Genomic DNA, 21,261 nt, shown 5'->3' on the forward strand with positions numbered 1-21,261 from the left:
TGTTGTGTTTCCTGTTTTTCATTCCCTCCAAATTGTATATTAACCGTGAGAAACCAAGTTTCTGGCAATTGAGAGCCTTGGACCCAGTTTGTATTGCAACCTAATGCATTGCAAAATAGTTACCTGGATGTAAATTACTCAATTACTTTATTCTCTCACAACAGTTTTGGTGACCAAAAAGGGAGTGAGACTGTGAGACTCCATGTGACCACAGGACCTTAGGCTGAAGGAACACTCTTAAGTACTTTGGTAAGATTTCTACCCCTGGACTACCTATCTCTAGATATCCACATCCTCCTGAATCAACATCCAGACAGTTAAGTGAATGGTCCCTGATGAAGGAGGTATGGTAACAAGCTTTAGTAAGCTAACAGATAGCTACTTAGGGAAGGCTGGCCTGAAAACAGGGGAAACTTCTCATTCAGAAGGGGATGACTAAGAATAGAACTCTCAAATTATGTAAAGAGTGGTCTAAAATATATAAAAATCTTGATGGGTCCAAAATTTGGCCTGAAGAAGGGACTTTCAATTACTGCATATTAAAGATTTTGAGATTGCTTTTACTTTTTGATTAAATACCTCTCTTGTTGTGTTGTCTATATTTTTATGTGGAAAAAGAATGTAAAAAGTGAAAACCTTTCTGAGAAGCTTTTCTGAATCTTCAGAAAGAAAGTCTCTCTCTGCCTTCCTAACTCCAGCCAAGTTAGGGAGACAGACAAAAAACATAGATAAGAATGAACTCTTTGTCCTCAGTTTGCAGGAATTTATGGCAGTATAAAACTAATTAGAGAATAAGTTTGTTTTCTCCATTGTAAATTTCCAAATTATGGTTTAAATGTTCCTTTAAATGTTGAAATGTTTTAGTGAGTTTGGAGGTACATTTTTGTGGGTACTTTCTATAATCTGTTTTAAGGAAAAATAAGAATAAAACTCTGAGAAAGGTACATGGAAACAGCACTTAGACCAATTATCACTTTTCCCCTGGAGAGTGACCAATTTACTATTTCAGCACAAGAGAGAAAAGTGATTTCATTGAATAAAGTGAACCAAAGCTAGTTTGAAAGTAATACAGTAAAGTTCCAAAGTGAAGAAAAAAATGTATTTGCAGTATAAATTTATTTGGTACTTAAGAACTACCTATTAGGAACTCTTTTCTAGACACTTGTTTTTAAATCAAGGAGCAACTTAAAAGTAAGTAAAATGTAATTTGGAAAAATGTTTTCTGTTACCACTATATTTCTTTTGTGAATGATACGACAGAATTTAAATGTTTAAGTAAACTAGTGGCAAAATCATCATAAGTTATTGGAATGGACCATGTATTTGTAAGCTTTTAAGAGCCCAAAAGGCAACAATATTGCAAACAAAAAAAGGTGCTGAATTATAAGGGAAAAAAAAACCATAGAGTTAAGATTAGTTTTATAGATAGCCTGGGAAATAAAGACTAGGGCAATTAAACAGAATAAAGTAAGAGAAACATCAGTAAGATGAGAATTTAGAAAAAAAAGAAAGATGCAGTTCTGAAGGGCTTTAATTAAAGTCCACTGTAGGGATATAAAAAGAAAGGAAGAAAGAAAATTTGAGCAAGTAGAGATGGGAGAAGAACAGGCAGAAAAGCTAAAGAAAGTCTGTTTACACTGAGTATGAATGAAGGATTTGAAAGAAAAGTATTTGAATTTTAGGAAAAAGGTTTTGATCCCACTAGGATAAGGATATGAGAAACTTTATTTTATTCTTTATATTTGCAACATCAAATTATTTTTTAATAAGCATCTTTTGTTGTCTATGTGTCCTGTCCTCTTCAGCCTTCCTAGAGTTATAAATGAAAAGCTTTGGGGAAAGGTAGGACTGGATTATAAACACAAAGGAATTAACTTGGTTCACTGGGGACTTAAAAAGAAATAAAGAAAAAGTTACAGGAAGTTAGGAGAGCTACAATGAATTTTCTGAATGTGAGCTAAGTGGAAAAAGTAGGTCGTTGGGAAAATTGAGGTTTAAATGTTACATAAATCCAGATTTGATTTGGTCCAGATTTTGTTCAAAAACTGTTAAATATTTAATTTGGGTATATTTTGTTTTAGAATGGATAATAATAACTTACTGTTTAAGCAAAAATATATGCCAAAGATCTCTCAAGTTGTCCTTATCAGTGAGGTTCCTTGGGGCTTTCTACTTGGGCAAAATCATGAAATCTTATTAGCCCCACTGACCAGTTGCCATTCTAAAGTACTGAAATTTAAGAAACGGGAACCATGTCCGGCCAAAGTGGGAAAACTTACTGATTTACTTACAGTAAAGAGTGATTGTTATCAGATTATTGGGCTATCACTTAGGCAAATTATGAAATTGTACTAATTAATAAATAGTCTATATTGCAGGTATGTCTTTGAGCCAACTTAGTGACAACAGATATTAGATTCAAAGATTTCATTCTTGCCCTAGGGGCATTGGAAACTCACAGTAACCAGTGATTTTCTGGGGTTTGGAGTCAACTATCATGTTGAGAAGGAAATGTCAAACCACTCCAGTATCTTTGTCAAGAAAATCTCAATGAAGAATTAGATCATGAAGAAATAGACACAATTGAAATGACTGAACAACAACAACAAAACCATGCACTCACTGAATGTGTAAAACTCTAGTATGTAATTATTATTCTTAAATTATAAATGAAGGATAAATAAGATGTCCTTATCTGTGCTCATTGTTAACTGTTGCTTCAACATGAGAAAAATAGTAATAACCTAGCCCTAAGATGTGATCAGTGAAATTCTGCCATTTGAGGTAAAATCTCTAGGATTATAGTTTGATATTGTTCTGAATTTTTATTTCAAGTATGGTTGTCAGAACTGTCATGAGGCCAACAGTCCACCATTTAAGGGAAATGTCATGTGCCGCTTAAAAAAAATGTATTACAGGAACTGCTACAGGCAGCTGTCAGTCCCTGGGAAAAGTTAAGGGGACAACCTTGGTGTAGGCCAAGGTAGGATCCTTTTAACTCATTTCCCCATTGTGTTATTTCCTTTCTGAAGAGGATATTTTCCCACCTGTTTAATTCTGAGCCTGACTATGATATCTTGTGAATGACATGGAACTTTGCTGTGTGACTGGCTGTTAACTATGATTCTTGCCTGGAATCAAGTAGGGTTAAGGGAGTTTTACCCTGTTATGGCTTATGTCAGGTCAGTCTGTGCCCCTGAAGGGACAGTCTTGATACAGTTATAACCCTATCCCTCCCTTTCCTTTCATAGCAAATTTCTATAATCAGGGCAAGTGAACTTTAGACATTTTCTTGTTGCAATACTAAATCTATTAATTAACAGATTAATACTAAAACATTTGGGCTACTATAATAGGAGACAAGTATGAAAAATCTTATTGTTTTCTATCTGAATTAGTAGTCAATTCCATCTCCTAAAATATATTCATGTATGAGATTAGGTCCTTGAAGTATCTCATTCTTCCAAAGTATAATATCCTCAAAAGGGGGGGAATAAGACAAAGATGTAAATGTTTTCCAATTAAATATAGTAAATGTTGAGAAAGCAATAAGATCAGACTATTTTCTCTAAGAACTAGGATACACCTACACACAAACATAACTGATTTCCAAATGTTTCTAATAGGATAAACAGGCCTTGACTAGGTTTTAATACAAGTTCTCAAAATTGGATTAAGGATTTTACATATAAAATTGCATTGATAACTGCAAAGTGAAATTGTTTTCCTATTTTCAAGTTTCTGTCTAATTTCAAGAAACAGAGGGCTCATTTTCCAAGTCAGACCTTCATGGATTTTTTTTTAAAGATTCTTCCTTCAACCTACTGATGGCAATGTCCAGGTTAAAACAGAAATGGAAGTGGTATGTAAAAACAGAAATCCTCTGAAGTTCCAGGTGAATTATGGGTTCCTAATGTGATGTTCTTATAGCCCTGTTGTTAAAAGTTTCAGAACCATAAGGCTTGAGCTAGTTTTCAAACCATGAGCTAGTCATCAGAAAAGCAAATTCAGAAGATTGTATTAAATTATACTGAGTCTTGTTACTGGCAGATTCTAGCAGAATTATCTGGGAATCTCTACACGTGACTTAGCACCAGAGAAGCAGATCTACTAGGAGAAGATCCCTTCAGAGCAGCCCTGAGAATGAGACCTATTCCAGAAAGTCCAAGAGAACATGTTTCCAGGGACCAGACAACTATTTGGGACATCTGAGATTCAAGATGAAATGCACAAATTAAATGGACATTGAGAGTGGGTTTACCACGTTACAAGGAGACTTGATGTTATTTAATATTGATAATCATTTATTGTATTGCTTCAGCTTTTTGTTTCTTGATATTTGTTTGCTGAGTTTTCTTGGTTACCTTGGTGACATGTAAATCTCCCCTTTCAAATTAGTCTATGGTGAGCACTTTAAGTAGTTTGATCTGTATCCTGACTTAGTTTACCTATAGTCTATTTAACAAAGTTTATCTCCTTAGGGGTATATAAGACTATGACTTTGCTTGCACTCTTTCTGCCTCTCACCCTGCCCTTTGGTGCCCCTTAAGTAGAAAATCCCTGGTTGCTAGAGCATTTGAAAAAGTGATCCTGAGGGTTAAAGGCTTCAGAATTAAAGCGGGGAATGTTACATTAAAAATAATTAGCATTAGTTATTCCATTTTGTTTGTATTCACCATTTCATGAAGTTAAGTTTAACTGCATGTAAGTCACTTGACAAGGGTTCACAAAAGTAGTCCTCTGCCCCATTGTCACCTGACTTAAAAATGTCACAAGAATAATCCACTCCCTCTCAGCTCAGTGTCTCCCAGCCCCTCTCCATCACTGAGAAACCAGATATCTCAATCTCCATATTTCTGTATTTCCCGTTTTTCACTTCTTCCAAATTGTAATATTAACTGTGAGAAACGAAGCTTCCAGATCACTGGCTACCGAGAGCTTTGGATCCAGTTTGTTTTGTGACCATATACGTTGCCAAATAAATAGTTGCTTGGATGTAACTATTCAAGTTTCTTTATGCCACCATAAAATATGTTCCCTGGAGAGATTACAAGTTGCTTGAGGGTAGAACTGTTTCATTTTTCTTCGTATCCCCAGTACAAAAAACACAGGGTTGGGAGACAGCTGGTGTTGGACAGAGTGCTGGGCCCAGAGTCAGGAAGACCAGAGTTCAAATCCAGACTTGGACACTTATTAGCTATGAGAACCTGGGCAAATCACATAACCTCCATTTGCTTCCATTTCCTCAACTATTTTGTTGTTCAGTAATTTTCAGTCATCTTGGACTCTCCATGACCCCATTTGGGGTTTTCTTGGCAAAGATACTAGAGTGGTTTGCCATTTCTTTCTCCAAATCATTTTACAGATGAAGAAACTGAGACAAACAGGGTTAAGTGACTTCCCCAAGGTTACACAACTAGTAAGTGTCTGAGGCCAGATTTGAACTCAGGAAGAGGACTCCCTCTAACTCTAGGATAACCTCCCAACCTAGCTGCCTCTTCCAACTATAAAATGAGGACAATAATAGCACCTACCATTCAGGGTTGTTGTGAGGATCAAATGAGATAATATTTTTAAGTGCTTAGCATAATGTCTATTACATTAAGTGCTGTGTAAATGCTTATCCCTTTCTTCTTCCCTTCCGTCCTCCACAGTGCCTCGTTTATAATAGGTACTTGATAAATACTGGCTGACTGATTGATTAATCAAGGACATTGTTCCTTTTATGCAATTATACTATATTCAAATGAAACTAGATCTTAGTTAAGTGATTAACATGCTAAAAATTTATGAGTCTCTTTTGGAAACATCAAATCTACAAAAGAAACCTTCAACTAATTTGACTCCAACCCCTTCAATATATTTACACAAGTGACTCTAAGTTACTTGTCTAGTACCCTCTCTCCTACCTACATGCATAAATAAAACATGAATAATTGCATGTAAATGTTATTACTATGTTATTATTAACTACATGTCCCCTCATTTTGGTTTAAGTGTTTTATCAGTAGTAATGAGAATCTTACAATGAACCTACTCCCTTAGCTGGTCCAACCTTCATTATAAAGGGTTTTTTTTTTTTTTTTACTAAAGGGGCTTCATTAAAAAAAAATCTCTCTGCCAAAATAAACTGGACTAGATAAAGATAAAACTGATAAGCTACAATCTAACCATTTTATCAACCCAAGGTGCTATGCTAGAGTCCTTGCCTATAGAACAAATCAGGCCCCAGATTTCAATGAAATTTTCCTTAACCTTCTTCATCCTATCATCTTAGTGCCTTTAAGAAAGAAAATGACCCATTTTAATTCAATTTGTCTACATCTTTCTACATGCAACAGACCTTCAGGACACAATGGCTTTTGTTGAAAAAAAAGTCTTTTGAAATGTTTAGAAACAAAAAATTTTTCATGAATTTTAATGTGTGTTCCTCTGAGATTCTTAATGCATTCAATACTTATTAAAAAGTAGGCACAACACTAAGGAAAATAATGATGTGCTAGATGTTTAGCAAACTGATATAAGCAAATTCTTCCTGTGAAAAGAATCAAAAGTTGTAACATACTCTCTCATAGGTGCTTTTGTGGCCCTCACTGAAGAAATTCTTCAGGAGTTCCACTAATTCTCTCAAAGAAATCAAGGGAGGGTGGAAAGAAGGCAATTAATATTTTTAACTGAAGATTATATTTCAGTCCACTGTTGCAAACGCAGACTTTTATTTTTATTTCTGGGCTTACAAATGTGAACTCATGGACTAGTCTCAGGCACTGCAGTAAGAATTTTCTGTTGATGCTGAGTACCTGATATTAGGCATCAGTACCTAAAAGTCCTGAGGCTTAGCTTGAAAGAACAGGTGAGCAGCCCCAGTAGTACTTTCAAGAGTAGGAATGATACCTTTTTCTTCTGTCAAAACCCTTACTAGGGAAACTGGCACAATTATGCATAGTATAATTCTCTGGTAAACAAAATTAACTATGGTAATGGAGATAGTGGCTATATCTTAAGTAGAAGGTCTAAAAGCATGTAGGCAGATGAGGAAATGCTAGTACCAAATGTAAGGTGAATGAATAATCTGAAAGAAGGGAAGATATAAAGGAGTAGGATACAGATAATTAAACCTTCAAAACTGATTACCTTATGAGATAATCATAATTTCTTTCCCACCTTTCCATTACTTTTCCTCTATGCTATTACAATGCCATTATCAAAAGAACACAATAAAATAACCCACCAAAAAAAATCACAAAGTATTAATAAGAAAGGTAATGGAGGACATATCAGGGAAATTTCTTTGCTATTAGTAAAATCAAGCACTATATTTGTGGGAGCATGTGATTTAAGTGTTTAAATAAAAATTAAATAGAATGTTCTCACTTTTTTGCTGGAGCTGTTTTTTGTAAATTCCACATTTTTAATGTATGATCCTCAGATGCTGTTATCAAAACTGGCTCAACTGGATGGAAAGCAAGTGCTCGAATTCCATCAAAGTGACTTCTTAATGTAAACTTTGGATTCCAGGTTTTCCTCAAAGCATCTTTATTGTTTGCTATCTGTCAAACAAAAGAAGAAAATACACAAATCAGTTGAGAATATGAAAGAAAAAATTTTGTTTTATATCACTATAAAGTACTTAGACCATACAACTTTTTTAAAAATTTTATTTTATTTCCCAATTACATGTAAAAGATATTTTAAATCATTTTTTAAAAAAATTGAGTTGCAAATTATCTCCCTCCCTCCCTTAGCTTCTCCACAAGATGGCAAGCACTTTTATTTCTATTAAAATGTGAGGTCATGACATATTAGCCATCTTGCAAAAGAAAATGCAAACAAAATAGAACAATAAAAATAAAGAAAATTTAAAAAGTGTGCTTCAATCTACACTCAGAGTCCATCAGTTCTCCCTCTGAAAAGTTATAGCATTTTTATCATGGGTCCTTTGGAACTGTTTTGGATCAGTGTCTTGGTCACAGTACCTAAGTCTTTCACAGTAGATCATCCTTACAATACTGCTGTTATTGTAGAACATTCTCCTGGTTCTGCTCACATCATTTTGCATGAGTTCATATATGACTTCTCAGGTTTTCCTGAAACCACCCTGCTCATGATTTCTTTTAGCATAACAGTATTTCATCACAATTATATGCTACAATTTGTTTGGCCATTCCCCAACTGATGGAAATCCCCTCAATTTCCAATTCTTGGAAGAGCTGCTATAAAATTTTTGTACAGATAGATCCTTTCCTTTGACCTCTTTGGGATACAGACCCAGTAGTCATATTGCTGGGTCAAAGGGTATAATACAGTTTTATAACCCTTTGGGTACAATTCCAAATTGTTCTCCAGAATGGCTGGACTAGTTCAAAACTATTATACCAACAGTGTAATAGTAGCAATTTTTTTTTACATCCTCTGTAGCATTCAGGATTTTCTTTTCCAGTTCTGGTAGTGAGGAGCAGCTAAGTGACACAGGATAGAGTACCAGGACTGGAGTCCAGAAAACTCATCTTCCTGAATTCAAATCTAGCCTCAGATACTTACTAGCTGTGTGATCTGCGGTAAGTCACTTAACTCTGTTTACCTGTTTGTAAAATGAATTTTGCTAAGAAAATCCCAAAAGGGGTCATGGCAGGACTGAAACAACTGAACACAACAATACGTTAGACAATCTGATAGATGTGAGATGGCATCTCAGAGTTGTTTTAATTTTTATTTCTCTAATCAGCAGTGATGGAGAGCAATTTTTCATGTGTCAATTGATAGCTTTGATTTCTTCTTCTGAAAACGGCCAGTCCATATCCCTTAACCACTTATTAACCAGGGAATGGTACTTATTTTTATATATTTGGTTTAATTCCCCATATATCTGAGAAATAAAACCTTTATCAAAGAAACTTGTTGCAAAATTTCCCCCAGTTTCCTGTTTTCCTTCTAATTTTGGCTGCATTAGTTTTCTTCGAACAAAACCTTTTTAATTTCATGTAATCAAAATTATCTATTTTACTTCCCCTAATCTCCCCTATCTCATTTGGCCATAGCCTCTTCCCTTATACATGGATCTAATAGATACATTTTTCCATGTTCCTGTAGTCCATTTATGACAGAGCTGCCTAAAATGTGGTCCACCTGTGGGTTTTAATTTCCACAAGCAAAAAAAAAAAATAATAATTTGCATGGAATGCGGATTAGATTTTTTATATCACTAATATCACTAATAAATAATCTTGTTGATGTTAATTTTCTTTGGTGTTTTTAAGCAGTATTACGGATGGAACATATTACACAGAATTTTCAATCATCTTTGAATGCATTCTGTCAGTATGATGCAGACTAGTCAATATGCACCTACCTTTATGCCATTGTGTTGTCACTTTCTTGTTTTGTGTTTGCTTTCACACTTTGCACCTTCACCTGCCATACTGATGATGCGCATTCCCCTACTTTCTATTAGTGTACTATATTTTTTATTCTGGGTGTGGCCCTTGAATAATTACTTTATTTAATGCAGCCCTAAGATAATCTAAGGTTGGACAGCCCTGATTTATGATATCTCCCTTTATGTCTAAATCATTTATCCATTTTGACTCTATCTTGGTATATGGTGTGAGATGTTGGGCTATGCCTACTTTCTGGAAAACTGCTCTCCAGTTTCCCTAGCAGTTTTTGTCAAATGTTGAATCCTTACCCCAAAAGCTGGGATCTTTGGGTTTATAAAACACTAGATTACTGTGGTCATTTACGACTGTGTATTGTGTACCTAATCTATTCCACTGATCCACCACTCTATCTCTTGGCCAGTACCAGATTATTTTGATGATTATCACTTAGTAATATAGTTTAAAATATGGAACTGCTAGGCCTCCTCCACATTTTTTTCATTGAGGCCCCTGACATCCTTGACCTTTTGTTCTTCCAGATGAATTTTGTTACTAAATTTTCTAACTCTATAATTTTTCAGCAGTTTGATTGGTATGGCACTGAATAAGTAAATTAACTTGGGTAGAATTGTCATTGTAATTATATTGGCTCAGCCTACTGTTTTTGTACAAGTTGCTCCCCATGCATAGAATATTCATGTCTTTATCTCTTCTTTTAGAACCTCTCATTTCTTTAAAAACTCAGTTCAAGCACTACCTTCTGCATCAAGCCTTTCCTGATCTGCCAACTGCTAATAGAGACTTCCTCACTCAAAAAAAACTTCAGTTGTTTCAGTTGTGTCTAACTCTTCACGAGCCCATTTGGGGTTTTCTTGGTAAAGATGCTAAAGTGGTTTGCCCTTTCCTTCTTCAGCTGATTATGCAGATGAGGAAATGAGGCAAAAAGGGTTAAGTCACTTGCCCAGGGTCACAGAGCAAATAAGTGTCTGAGGACAGAACTGAACTCACAAAGAGGAGTCTTCTTGATTTCAGGCCTGGCACTCTATCTACTATATCACCTAGCTGCCCTGCTAAAAAACTAACTCATTTATCTTCCATATACTTATATATGTACATATTGTCTGCTTAAGGGAGTTTGAGTTCCTTGAGAGCAGGGACTGTTTCATTTGTCTTTGTCTCCCCAGTGCTATGCATATTTCCTGAAACCTGGCAGATGCTTAATAAATTCTTGCTGATTGATTGACTTAAAATATTAAAAAGTACCAAATTTTTAATTATAGATTAGAACTAAAGGAATTACAATGAAAAATAGTAGAATTTAAAGTGAAATTTCAAGCAAAACAGTTTTACTTGACCAAAAAAAGATTTTAAAAATTCTCTTACTTTACCTAAAATGGTAAGAACATCTTCATATAAGGTATTTATCTTCTGAATTGTAATGTCTTTTCACAGAAAAATTATATCCCATCGTACCTTAGGTAATAAAAGGAATTGCTGCTAAAATATTTTATCAAAATGTAACCTTGTGGGCAGCTAAGTAGTGCAATGAGTAGAGTACTGGGCCTGGGGTCAGGAGGACCTAAGTCAATTCCAGCCTCAGACACTTGACACACTTACTAGCTGTGTGACCTTGGGCAAGTTACTTAACCCCAATTGACCTGCCTTCCCCCACCCCACCCCTGCCAAAAAAGAACAAAACCCTACAAAGTATAGGTACAGAGGGATCTTATTTTAATATAAAAAGTATCTAAAACCAAAAGCAAGCATCATTTGAAATAGAGATACACTAGGAACCTCCCCGATAAATATGAGAGTGAAGTAAGGATGCCCATTTTCCCCAATATTATTCGATATAGTTCTGGTTCTAGCAACAGCAATAAGAAGAGAGAAAGAAATTAAAGTAATAAAGATAGGTAAAGAAGAAAAACTATTCTTGTTTGCTGTTGATATGATGATTTACTTGCAAAATACTAGGGAATAAGCAAATATACTAATTGAGTTAGAGAACTAATAGCTTTTAAAAAGTTGTAGGCTACAAATAAATCCTCAAAAATCAATAACATTTCCATATAATAATAACAAATCACAAGAAGTGATAATAGAGAGGCCAATCTCATTACAAATAACTACAAAAATGCATGAAATATCTGGGGATCAATCTCCAAAGCACATAAGACTCCCATAGATTCAAATACAAAGTACTCCTTAAAGAAATAAAAAATAATTTAAATAGCTGGAGGAATATTCAGTGTTCGTAGCTAGGCCACGCCAATATAACAAAAATGGCAATATTATCAAAATTAATTTACACTTTTAATGCTACACCAATCAAATTACCAACAGGATACTTTACAGAACTTGATAAAATAATAACAAAAGCATTTGGAAAAACAAAATATCTAGACTATCAAGGGAAATGATGAAAAGAAGGGACAAAGGGAGACTAGTACTTCTAGACCTCGATCTATATTTTAAAACAGCAGTCAACAATAATTCAATGTAACTTATTCCAGTAAGATATTCAAGCTTAAAGAATGGGAATGTTTAAAGGAAATGATATTGACATGGACTAACACTTTTTCTCACAGTTCAATCACTATAAAGTGATTGCCATGACAAAAAAGGACATTAGAGAAAGTCTCAGGACACTTGGAAGCATATGTAGGTATGACAATTACTACACTGAGAAACATTTTTTCAAAAACAATACAGAGTATATTTTATAGCAGTGTCTCTTCTAAGAACAAAAAAGAGGCATTGGAAAGGGATGAAATAAGCATTTACATAGTTCCTATTATATGCCAGGCAATATGCATTTAAAAACACATATTATGTCCTTTGATCCTCATAACAACCTTTTGAGGTAGATGCTATTACTATCCCCATTTTACAGTTGAGGAACTGAGACGGATAGAGGTTAAATGACTGGCTCAAGATCATACATCTAGTAAGGGTCTGTGGTCAAATTTGAATACAACTCCAAACCCAGTGCTCTATTCACTGGACCACCAGCTGCCTACACTGTGCCACCAAAAAACAAAAAAACCTCTGGAAGCAAAGTAGATGTCTGTCACTTAGATAATGGTTAAACAAATTGTACTACATGAATGTAATGGAATCTACTTCACTAAAAAAATGATAAACATAATGAATACAAAGAGGCATGGAAATACATATGAAGTAATGCAAAGTCAAATAAGCAGAACTAGGAAAATGATATACAAGGCTATAACAATGTAAATGGAGAGAACAACAATGAAACTATACAAAGTGAATGCTAGAAAATTGCAGTAACCAAATTGGTCCCCAAAGAGATAGAAGAAGTCACCTTCCCCTTTTCATTGTAGAGATGGACGACTATGGGCATGGAATACTGTACATAAAGGTAGACTCTTTCTAGCATTTTATCGGTTAATTTTGCTCAACTCTTTCCCTTCTTTATTCTTTGTTATAAAAGATGTCTCTCTGGAGGTAAAAAGGATCAAGGAAATGTACTTTGAGAAGTGTGAATGATATAAAAACAAAATATATCATTTTTTTTAATTACAGAGGATAATAGCAAAAGATTATGAACAGTATGGAGACATAACACTAGTGGAGGGAAAAATGGGTCAGCAGCATCCTGGACTTAAGATCTAAATAAACCAAATCACCCCAAAGAACTCAAAGATTAAACAACAGGAAACAGGAAAAAAGGAATGTTGCCAGTAATTTTATAGCTATATATTTTTATTATCAATGAAAGTAAAGCCACTACATTTTTACTCTAACAACTAAGTCTCTTGAAAGTTATGAGAAAATGGAAACGGCACTAACTAAAAACAGACCTGCATAGCTTGGCAGTAGACGTAAAACAGGCTAAACTTCTTTGGGCCACAGATAGGTTTTTAGTGGCTCACTTTCTAAGTAAAGGTATAATTAATGATTAAACTATTTTGCAAATAAACCATGTTTTTAAAAAAAGGGAAATTTCAATTAATATCAATTACACTTCCTACTTAAGATTTTTATCATGAAATCACATTAACGTTAAAAAAAATTACTTTGCTAAGTGGTACAAGTTTTAATACATTTTTCAGGTTTTTTTTACAGACATATTACACTTCTTGTAAGCAATCAGTTTATCATACTCTGGAATCATGGTTGAAATTGCTTTCTTTAGAAATATGAAAACTAACCTTAGGAGCCACCTCATTATCTCATGCATAGGTCATGTGACAAACAGGAGAGAGAGTGCCATGGCAACACACCTGTCAAGTTACATGATGGGCATAATAGTGACTAGTGAAAGTGGGTTAAGTGGAGCATGGACAAAGCACTCGTTCCATCTTTCTTTTATATCCTCTACAATTTCTGCCAGCTGCCAAAATTCTTTGGTGGGCCACAAGTTGCCTGGGGGCCATATGTTTTGCAGGCCTGAACTGAAACAAATATGGGATCAGAAACTGTTTTTGTTCAGTCATTTTCAGTCGTGTTTGAATCAGTGATCCCATTTGGGGTTTTCGTGGCAAAGATATTGAAGCAGTTTGGCATTTCTTTCTCCAGCTCATTTTACAGATGAGGAAACTGAGGCAAACAGGGTTAAATGACTTGCCCATGGTCACACAACTAATAAGTGTCTGAGGCCAGATTTGAACTCAGGAAGATGAGTTTTCCTGACTCCCGAAATGGCACTCTATCCACTGATCCATCTAGTTGCCTATGAGCAACTCTGCCAGATCAAATATACAGAGAGGAGGTTTATTTAAAGGCAACACAGTACAGAAAACACTGAGAGATTAATTTATAAAGTAAATATCTATAGAAGGGAAAATACTAAAGAACTAGTAAGATTGTCATTTCTTGCTCTCCCCCCCCCCAAAAAAAAACCTGCTCAGGAGAATGCCAATAGTTACTAACCTCAGCCTTTTCAGTATGGATGAAAACAGAAAGAAATAGTTTTTCACAAATGCTTTTCTATGGAAGACCACATTGTCATAGTTACAACTGGTTGAAAGGCATAGAAAATACAAGAGCAAGCTGCATTTATTGTTTGTCGATTATTTTAAAGCATTTAACCTGACACAGCAAAAGCAACCTTAAAAGTTCTTCTCTGTCAAGGTATCACTCATAGGTATGGTAAGATCATACAAGATTCCCTAACAATTACAACCACAAAAATAACTTTGTTCAACAACCCTCTCTATCAATATCAAATGAGTCACAACACAGGTATATGTTCACCAAGGATGTTTGACACTGTCATAGAAGATAACTTTTTTTCTTCCTCATGGTTTCTCCCACTCGTTATAATTCTTCTATACAACATGACTAATGTGAAAATATGTTTAATAGGAATGTATATGTAGAGCCTATATCAGATTGCAGGCCGTCTTGTGGAGGAAGGGAGGAGGGAGGGGAAGAAGATTTAAAACTTATAGAAATGAATGTTGAAAACTAAAAGGAAATAAATTAATTAATAAAAAAAGAAGATAACATGCACAAAGTCCAAATGGAAGAGAAATTCCCAATATATGATATGGTCCTTCAGATTCACCTCTTTGCAAAAGACACTTTGATGACTGTATCAAACTACAGCATACAACTGGACCTTCTCAATGAAGTAAGTGTCCTCTCAAAAGACACTGAATTTAGCAATTCGTGTGGAAAAAAAAATCAAATGGACGCAGTATGTTTATTGTCCAGACATATAACTGCATAAGCAGTCAGAATGCTGAGTCAGTCTTTGCATCTTGAAAGATACTTATGCATAAATGTATGCATCCAAATAGATTAATATTAATTTATAGGCATTTGTTAAGTAACTATGTGCCAGGCACTCTGCTAGGCACTTGCCAACACAAAAACAAAAACATCAATCAATCAAAAAGTACTTATTAATGGCTATTTATGTGCCAAGCATTGTGAGAGGCACTGGTGACACAAAGACAAAAGTCAAATAGTCCCTGTTCTCAAGGAGCTTTTGTTCTATCGGGGGAGAAGAAAGTATACATGTAGAAATATATGCAGAATAAACACAAAGTAGTTAGAAAGGGAAGGCACTAGCAGCTGGGGAAGTGAAAAAGCACAATAACGTAAGTGCTTTGTGAACTAAGTCTTGAAGGAAGTGAGGGATGAGATGAAGCAGAGGTGAGGAGGAAAGCCATTGCAAAGGCACAGAGCTAAGAGACGGAATAGTGCTTGCCCTGAAGGAGCGCCTAACTAAATACGTACTCTCCCTCTTACAAATTAAACTCCAGTGGCTACCCATCGCCTCTAAAATAAAACATAAAGTCCTCTGTTTGGTGTTCAAAGCACCTCATAAGCTGGCCCCACTGTACCTTTCCAGGTACCTTTCCACCTAACCACATACTCTTCAATGCAGTGACAATCGCCTCCTGGCTGTTCCTTGAACAAGATGGTTCATCTCCTGTCTCTGGGCATCTTCTCTGGCTGTCCTCTATGCCCAGAATGTTCTTCCTGCTCTTCGCTTCTTGGCTTCCTTGCAGTTCCCAACCCTTCTCTTTTCATGTCTTCTTTCTGTTGATTATTTCCAATTTATTCCGCATATAGCTTCTTCATACATAGGTATTTGCATTGCTGTCTCCTCTATTAGATTGTGAGCTCCTTGAGGCAGGGACTATTTTTACCTTTTTTTATATCCCCAATGCTTAACATAGTGCCTGATACATGACAGGCACTTAATAAATGTTTGTTAGCTGACTGAGTCTCTGTGTTTAGAAAAGAACCTTCATTTCCTGATGGAGTCTGAATGCAGATCCAAACATACTATTTTTCACTTTATTTTTTATGGGTTTTTTGTGTCTATATTTTTTCACAACATGACTGATATGGATATATATTTTTACACAACTGCACATGTATAAACTATATAAAATTGTTAGTCAAGAAGGGGATAGGGAAGGGGGAGAGAAAATTTAGAATTCAAAATTTTTTAAAAAATGTTAAAAATTGTTTTCACACGTAATTGGAAAAAAATAGAATTTTAAAAAAGAAGCATCTTGTTACCTGGCTTCAGTTACACATTATGATAGATAAATTTATATAAACTTAACAAATGAACATGAACCAGAATAATAACTAAACCAAGATATCAGATATGGGGTTAAATTATGAGATCTAACAAAATAGTGAACAGGTATGAATTTCAAATAATCAAAGCTAAAACACAGAAGATCAGTGATCAACTCCATGTTGGACCTGAGTTTAGAGTTCATCACTGATTTATCCATAAGGTGATGAATTTTTCAGCTGTAAAAATTCTCAAAAACTATCTATGTACTATAGATTACAGTCTGTGTTAGTGGAAGCTGTACCCAAAATGACAAAACTATAGATTTTTTTAAGCATAACTTAACTAAACTGAGCCTCTGTTTTTTCACTGTTTTATGACAAGAATCAAAACTGTGGGTAACAAAAGAGCAAGAGTCCTATGATAAATATAACTAGTCTAAGCATTTTAGCAATGATTATAAATACAAAAATTGGCACAGAAATAAGCAGTAAGAATGCATATGACCTAAAATGGAGACTTGTGGGAACTGTAATGAGTGGACAATTTCTAGTATGTTAGGTAAATTCTATATGGAGGATATAGACAAGAAAGGCATAGGCTGAGAAGGCAGGGATGGGCTGCACTCTCTTAACTATGCAGGAGGTACCCATTTAATGAGATCACAGATGGATATACAGATTTTAAGGTGAACAAAGGTTTGTCCTTGTAAACAATAACAATGCTCTGCACATAATACACCTTTCTATTTGCAGTATCTTTGGGTTAATCCAAATGAATGAAATATATGAAGCCTCTTTACTGGATGAGCAATGTTCTTGAAGAAAAATGAAATCCTATTTAAAAAAATATCTGGGTTGATTCAAGGCAAGCTACTCCTTACACTCAGTGTAACAAATCTGATCCAAAGCCTCAGGAGCAGTCATTTCCAATTTATCCTGAGCAGGTACTAAGAGCAATTTAGTGGGTTCTAGAAGGGAAGAAAGGAAAAGAGGGAAGCTGTGAAGGAAAGATGATATAAGCTGGGACAGATTAAAAAGAGGAGTATTTTTGAACAATTAAGTCTGCCACTCTACCTGCCGCGTACAAGGCATCAAAGATATAGAGAAAAAAAAATCAAAATGGTCCATACCTTCAAGGGGCTTACATTTTACTAGGGGATAATGAATACAAAGTAATTTCAGGAAAGAGAACAATAGCTACTGGGAGAACAAATTAAGCCCTTGAAAAAATATGAATATTACAAAATTCTAAGAGGTGGTGAAGAGAAAGTTCAATCCAGATATAGCCAATGACTTGTGAGAGTGTATGAAGGCAGAAGAAAGTCTCTTGAGTTTCGAGAATAGCTAGGAGGCTATTCTGGCTAGTTCAGCAAGAGTAATAAGGGAATAAAATGGAATAAACATGGAAAAATAGGTTAAAGTTTATTTCCAGATTGTGGAGGGTATTAAATGCCAAGCTAAGTTGTTTACATTTTACATTAGAGACAATAGGGAGCCATTGAAAATTCATCAGAATTAGATGGTCAGCTCTATTCCTTAGTAAGACTACTAAGTATTATATAGTATGGACCAGGAAAAGGAGAGACTAGAAGCAGGGAGACCAGATAAACTTTAAGTTAGGATTTAAGTGCTACTGCTGCTGTGATTCAATTGCACTCCCATATCTGGACTTTACTTACCTGCTGACATGGATTCAAACCAACCATCCAGACTATTCCCATTTCCTCACTATAATGTGTTTTGGTACAATGCTACACACATACTTTTCTGACAATTCAATTTAAGAATTTTCATACTAGCACAAACACAACACAGCTACTACTTACATCATAAGTCAGTGAATCAGCCTCATTGGCAACTGTAAGTCCTGCCAATTCACCAAGACCAAGCTCATTTTCAAGGGCTTCATCTGCTCCCATGATAAATGACTTCCCTGATGTAGGAGGGAATGTTAATGCTTCCACTGTAATATGAAAAAGGAAGGGAAAATCCAAAAAATTAGGCCTCATTTATTTGCTAGAACAAGAAATCTTCTGATGATTTGCCTATTTTGTTTAGATACTTTATTAACCCAAGTGTAGCATATAGAAAATTCTAAAACTTGATTGCTTTTCTTTCCTATACCACTTCACTAAGTTCCTCAACTGTTTAAAAAATAAATCCTACAATGACTCCCTTATTCCTTTTTTTTTTTGAGAAATTAAACAAATCACAAGACAATGGAAACTTGCTGTTCACTTATTTAAATATATCTAGTAATATTAAGTACAATCCACTGACACTACTGTTGTCTTTAGACCTCATTTGGGGTAAACACGTTACTCTGGAACCTCTACCAAAATAACCTTAATCCTTGACATTTTTTTTATTTTTTTTAAATTTATTTATTTATTTTTAGTTTATCCTTGACATTTTTTAAAGTATTTTACTAGAAATTTAAAATTAACTATTAAAGACAACTTGCATGGCAGCTATTTGCAATCAAATGAATTTCAACACATTAACTGTCATAATGAGAGGGAGGGTGGCACAGAGGATAGAGAAGTGGCCATAGAAACAGAAGACTTGGGGTCAAGTCCTGCCTCTGATACACATTGACTATGATGGTGAACAAGTCACTTAACTGCTCTGTGCTCCAGGTGGCTCTCTTAAGATACTAACTTACAGAGAAGGGGCTGACCTGCACTGGTAGAAGAAATTCCTCACCAGGAGTTCCCAATACCAAATGAAATCCTAGGTCCAGGCCCTATTCCTATAATATCATAGCATTTTTTCAGTCCTTCCTTTGAAGTCTTCATCATGACTCTTTGATCACTTCTTTGTCCATTCAATCCCTCTCTCTGGGGGAGGATTTATTTTTATTTTTATTTATTTTGAACTTAACACCAAATAAAATGAACACTTCTACATGCCGTTAGGACAGAAAAAGGATTGCATGTAAAACAGAATCTATTACGTGCAACTATCTTTTCTTTTTAAGTACAGTATATAATAAATTTGACCTTTAACTTTCATAGTTGTCTTGCTTCTCTGTGATTCATTCTGGCCTTCATGGGATCATAAATTAAGAGCTCGAAAAGACTAGAGAGGTCCCTGAATCTATCTCCTTCATTTTACAGCTGAGGAAACTAAAGCTGAGAAAGGTAAGTATCTGAGGCAGGATTTTAACTCTGGTCTTCTTTAAATCTAGTGCTCTAACCTCTGCACCATCTACATGCCTTATTGCCTAGTATAATGAATGCCACATATTGGGCATTTAATAAATGCTTGTTCATTAACTGAATGAATAGGAATTTTCTATACCTACTAGTGAATATTAATGCTTTTTGAGTCTGAAATTTAGTATGGTTTGGTTCTTGTCTACAGAAAGTTAAGACTATATGAGATACTATTTAGCTATTTTTGCAAGCTATGAGGAGAAATATCTATGCAAATTTTTTCTTATGGGCAAATTTGTTAAAGTAATGCTACAGGAAACCATTTTGATTAAATTGCTTATTTCAGTGGTATCAATTAACTCTGCTAAGGCGGCAAGGTACCACTTAGTACCATAATTTATGCCTATAACATACAAAAGTAGAAAAACCAAATAGCTTCTATATTAGATTAAAAAACAAAAACAAAACTATGGACCATCAAAGATAGCAGAGTACAAAGAAAGAAAATAACCCAGATTTCTCCCACAACTTCTCCATAAAAGAACAAGGAAGAGCAACAGATTGAAAAGAAACTGGGATATCTAAGAAAAAACCACAATAAGCAATTTTTGTAGCCCAGGTCAACTTAGTGAAACAGCCAGAGGCCTGTGGCCTCTGGGAAGAGATAAAATCAATAAGGGGCAGAGCCTTCTAGTGATCTAAATGAGGCCTGCAGGTTGTAGATCCAGGCTATACACTATGCAAAGAGTAGGATGAAAAGCGAGCTGACAGCTGTGTCCTCTGCCCCTGGAGGTGGGTCACAGATCCAGCACGAACAGTTCAGAAGCAGAAAGGACCAAGCCTAAAGCTGCATACTGAAAAAAGAGCAAAAACAGAAATCAGAAGTTGCTGTGTGGTCTCCTAACCTCATCTGCAGTTGTGAATTAATCCCCAAGACCTGGGCTAGGGCCTACAGCTGAGCAACCAGGGCAGGGAGTTCAGAACAAGAATGAACCTACAATTCTGTAACTCTGAACCTGTAAGAGCTTTACTGAGTTAATAAAGGATTGGGTCAGCAGCAGATAAATGGAGGTCTAACTCTGGCTAAATCTGCAGTTATGTCATCCAGATCCAAACCAGGGTGGGGAATTTGCAAAGCTCAGACCAGAAAGGCAATGATTAGACTTCACTCTAGATGAGACCTCTTAGGGCAGAGTGAAAGTCGAAAGGTTCCTGGTCTGAGCTGTACCTGAGATTCTTTAAGAACACAGCACTTCATATCCAAAGAAAACAACAACGGGATAGGATCCTAGAGAATACATATCAGGATCAAAAAAAAAAAGTACTGACATTCCTCCCATAAGAACTTAGCCCCCAAGACAAAGGTTTGGTTAGAGTTAAATAAAACAGGCACACACACACACACACACACACACACACACAATTAAGTGCTATTAAGGAACATCAAAGTAAAACCAGAGAAGAACAACTCCTTAACACCTATATGCAAAGCCTCAAAAAAAAAAAAACCCTCAGGTTAGCCATAAGGTTAAGTAGAATTCTTAGGGAAAAAATGAAGCAAGAGATTAAAAAAAGAATTAAAACAATACTATAAATGAAATGAGATCTCTAATTAGAATTGGAAAAGAAATGAGAGACAAAGAGTTCTGGAAGAAAGAGCTAGAAGAAAAATTAATTTAGTATAAAAGGAACAAAGCCTTACCCAAGTAAGA

The 21,261-nt window shown here is 35.3% G+C and overlaps 1 protein-coding gene across 2 annotated transcripts in view; it reads right to left on the reverse strand.

Moving 5' to 3' along the window:
• STRN (striatin) overlaps window positions 1-21,261 on the reverse strand; it is a 150,783-nt gene that overhangs the window by 14,589 nt on the left and 114,933 nt on the right. For both annotated transcript variants that reach the window (XM_036750588.1, XM_036750587.1), the window contains 2 exons: window positions 18,218-18,354; window positions 7,375-7,550 (listed from right to left, as the gene is read on the reverse strand). In XM_036750588.1, coding sequence (XP_036606483.1) covers window positions 7,375-7,550; window positions 18,218-18,354 — 313 coding nt within the window. The remainder of the gene's footprint in view (window positions 1-7,374; window positions 7,551-18,217; window positions 18,355-21,261) is intronic.

This window comes from Trichosurus vulpecula, chromosome 3, assembly GCF_011100635.1.
Source record: "Trichosurus vulpecula isolate mTriVul1 chromosome 3, mTriVul1.pri, whole genome shotgun sequence".
NCBI lineage: Eukaryota > Metazoa > Chordata > Mammalia > Diprotodontia > Phalangeridae > Trichosurus > Trichosurus vulpecula.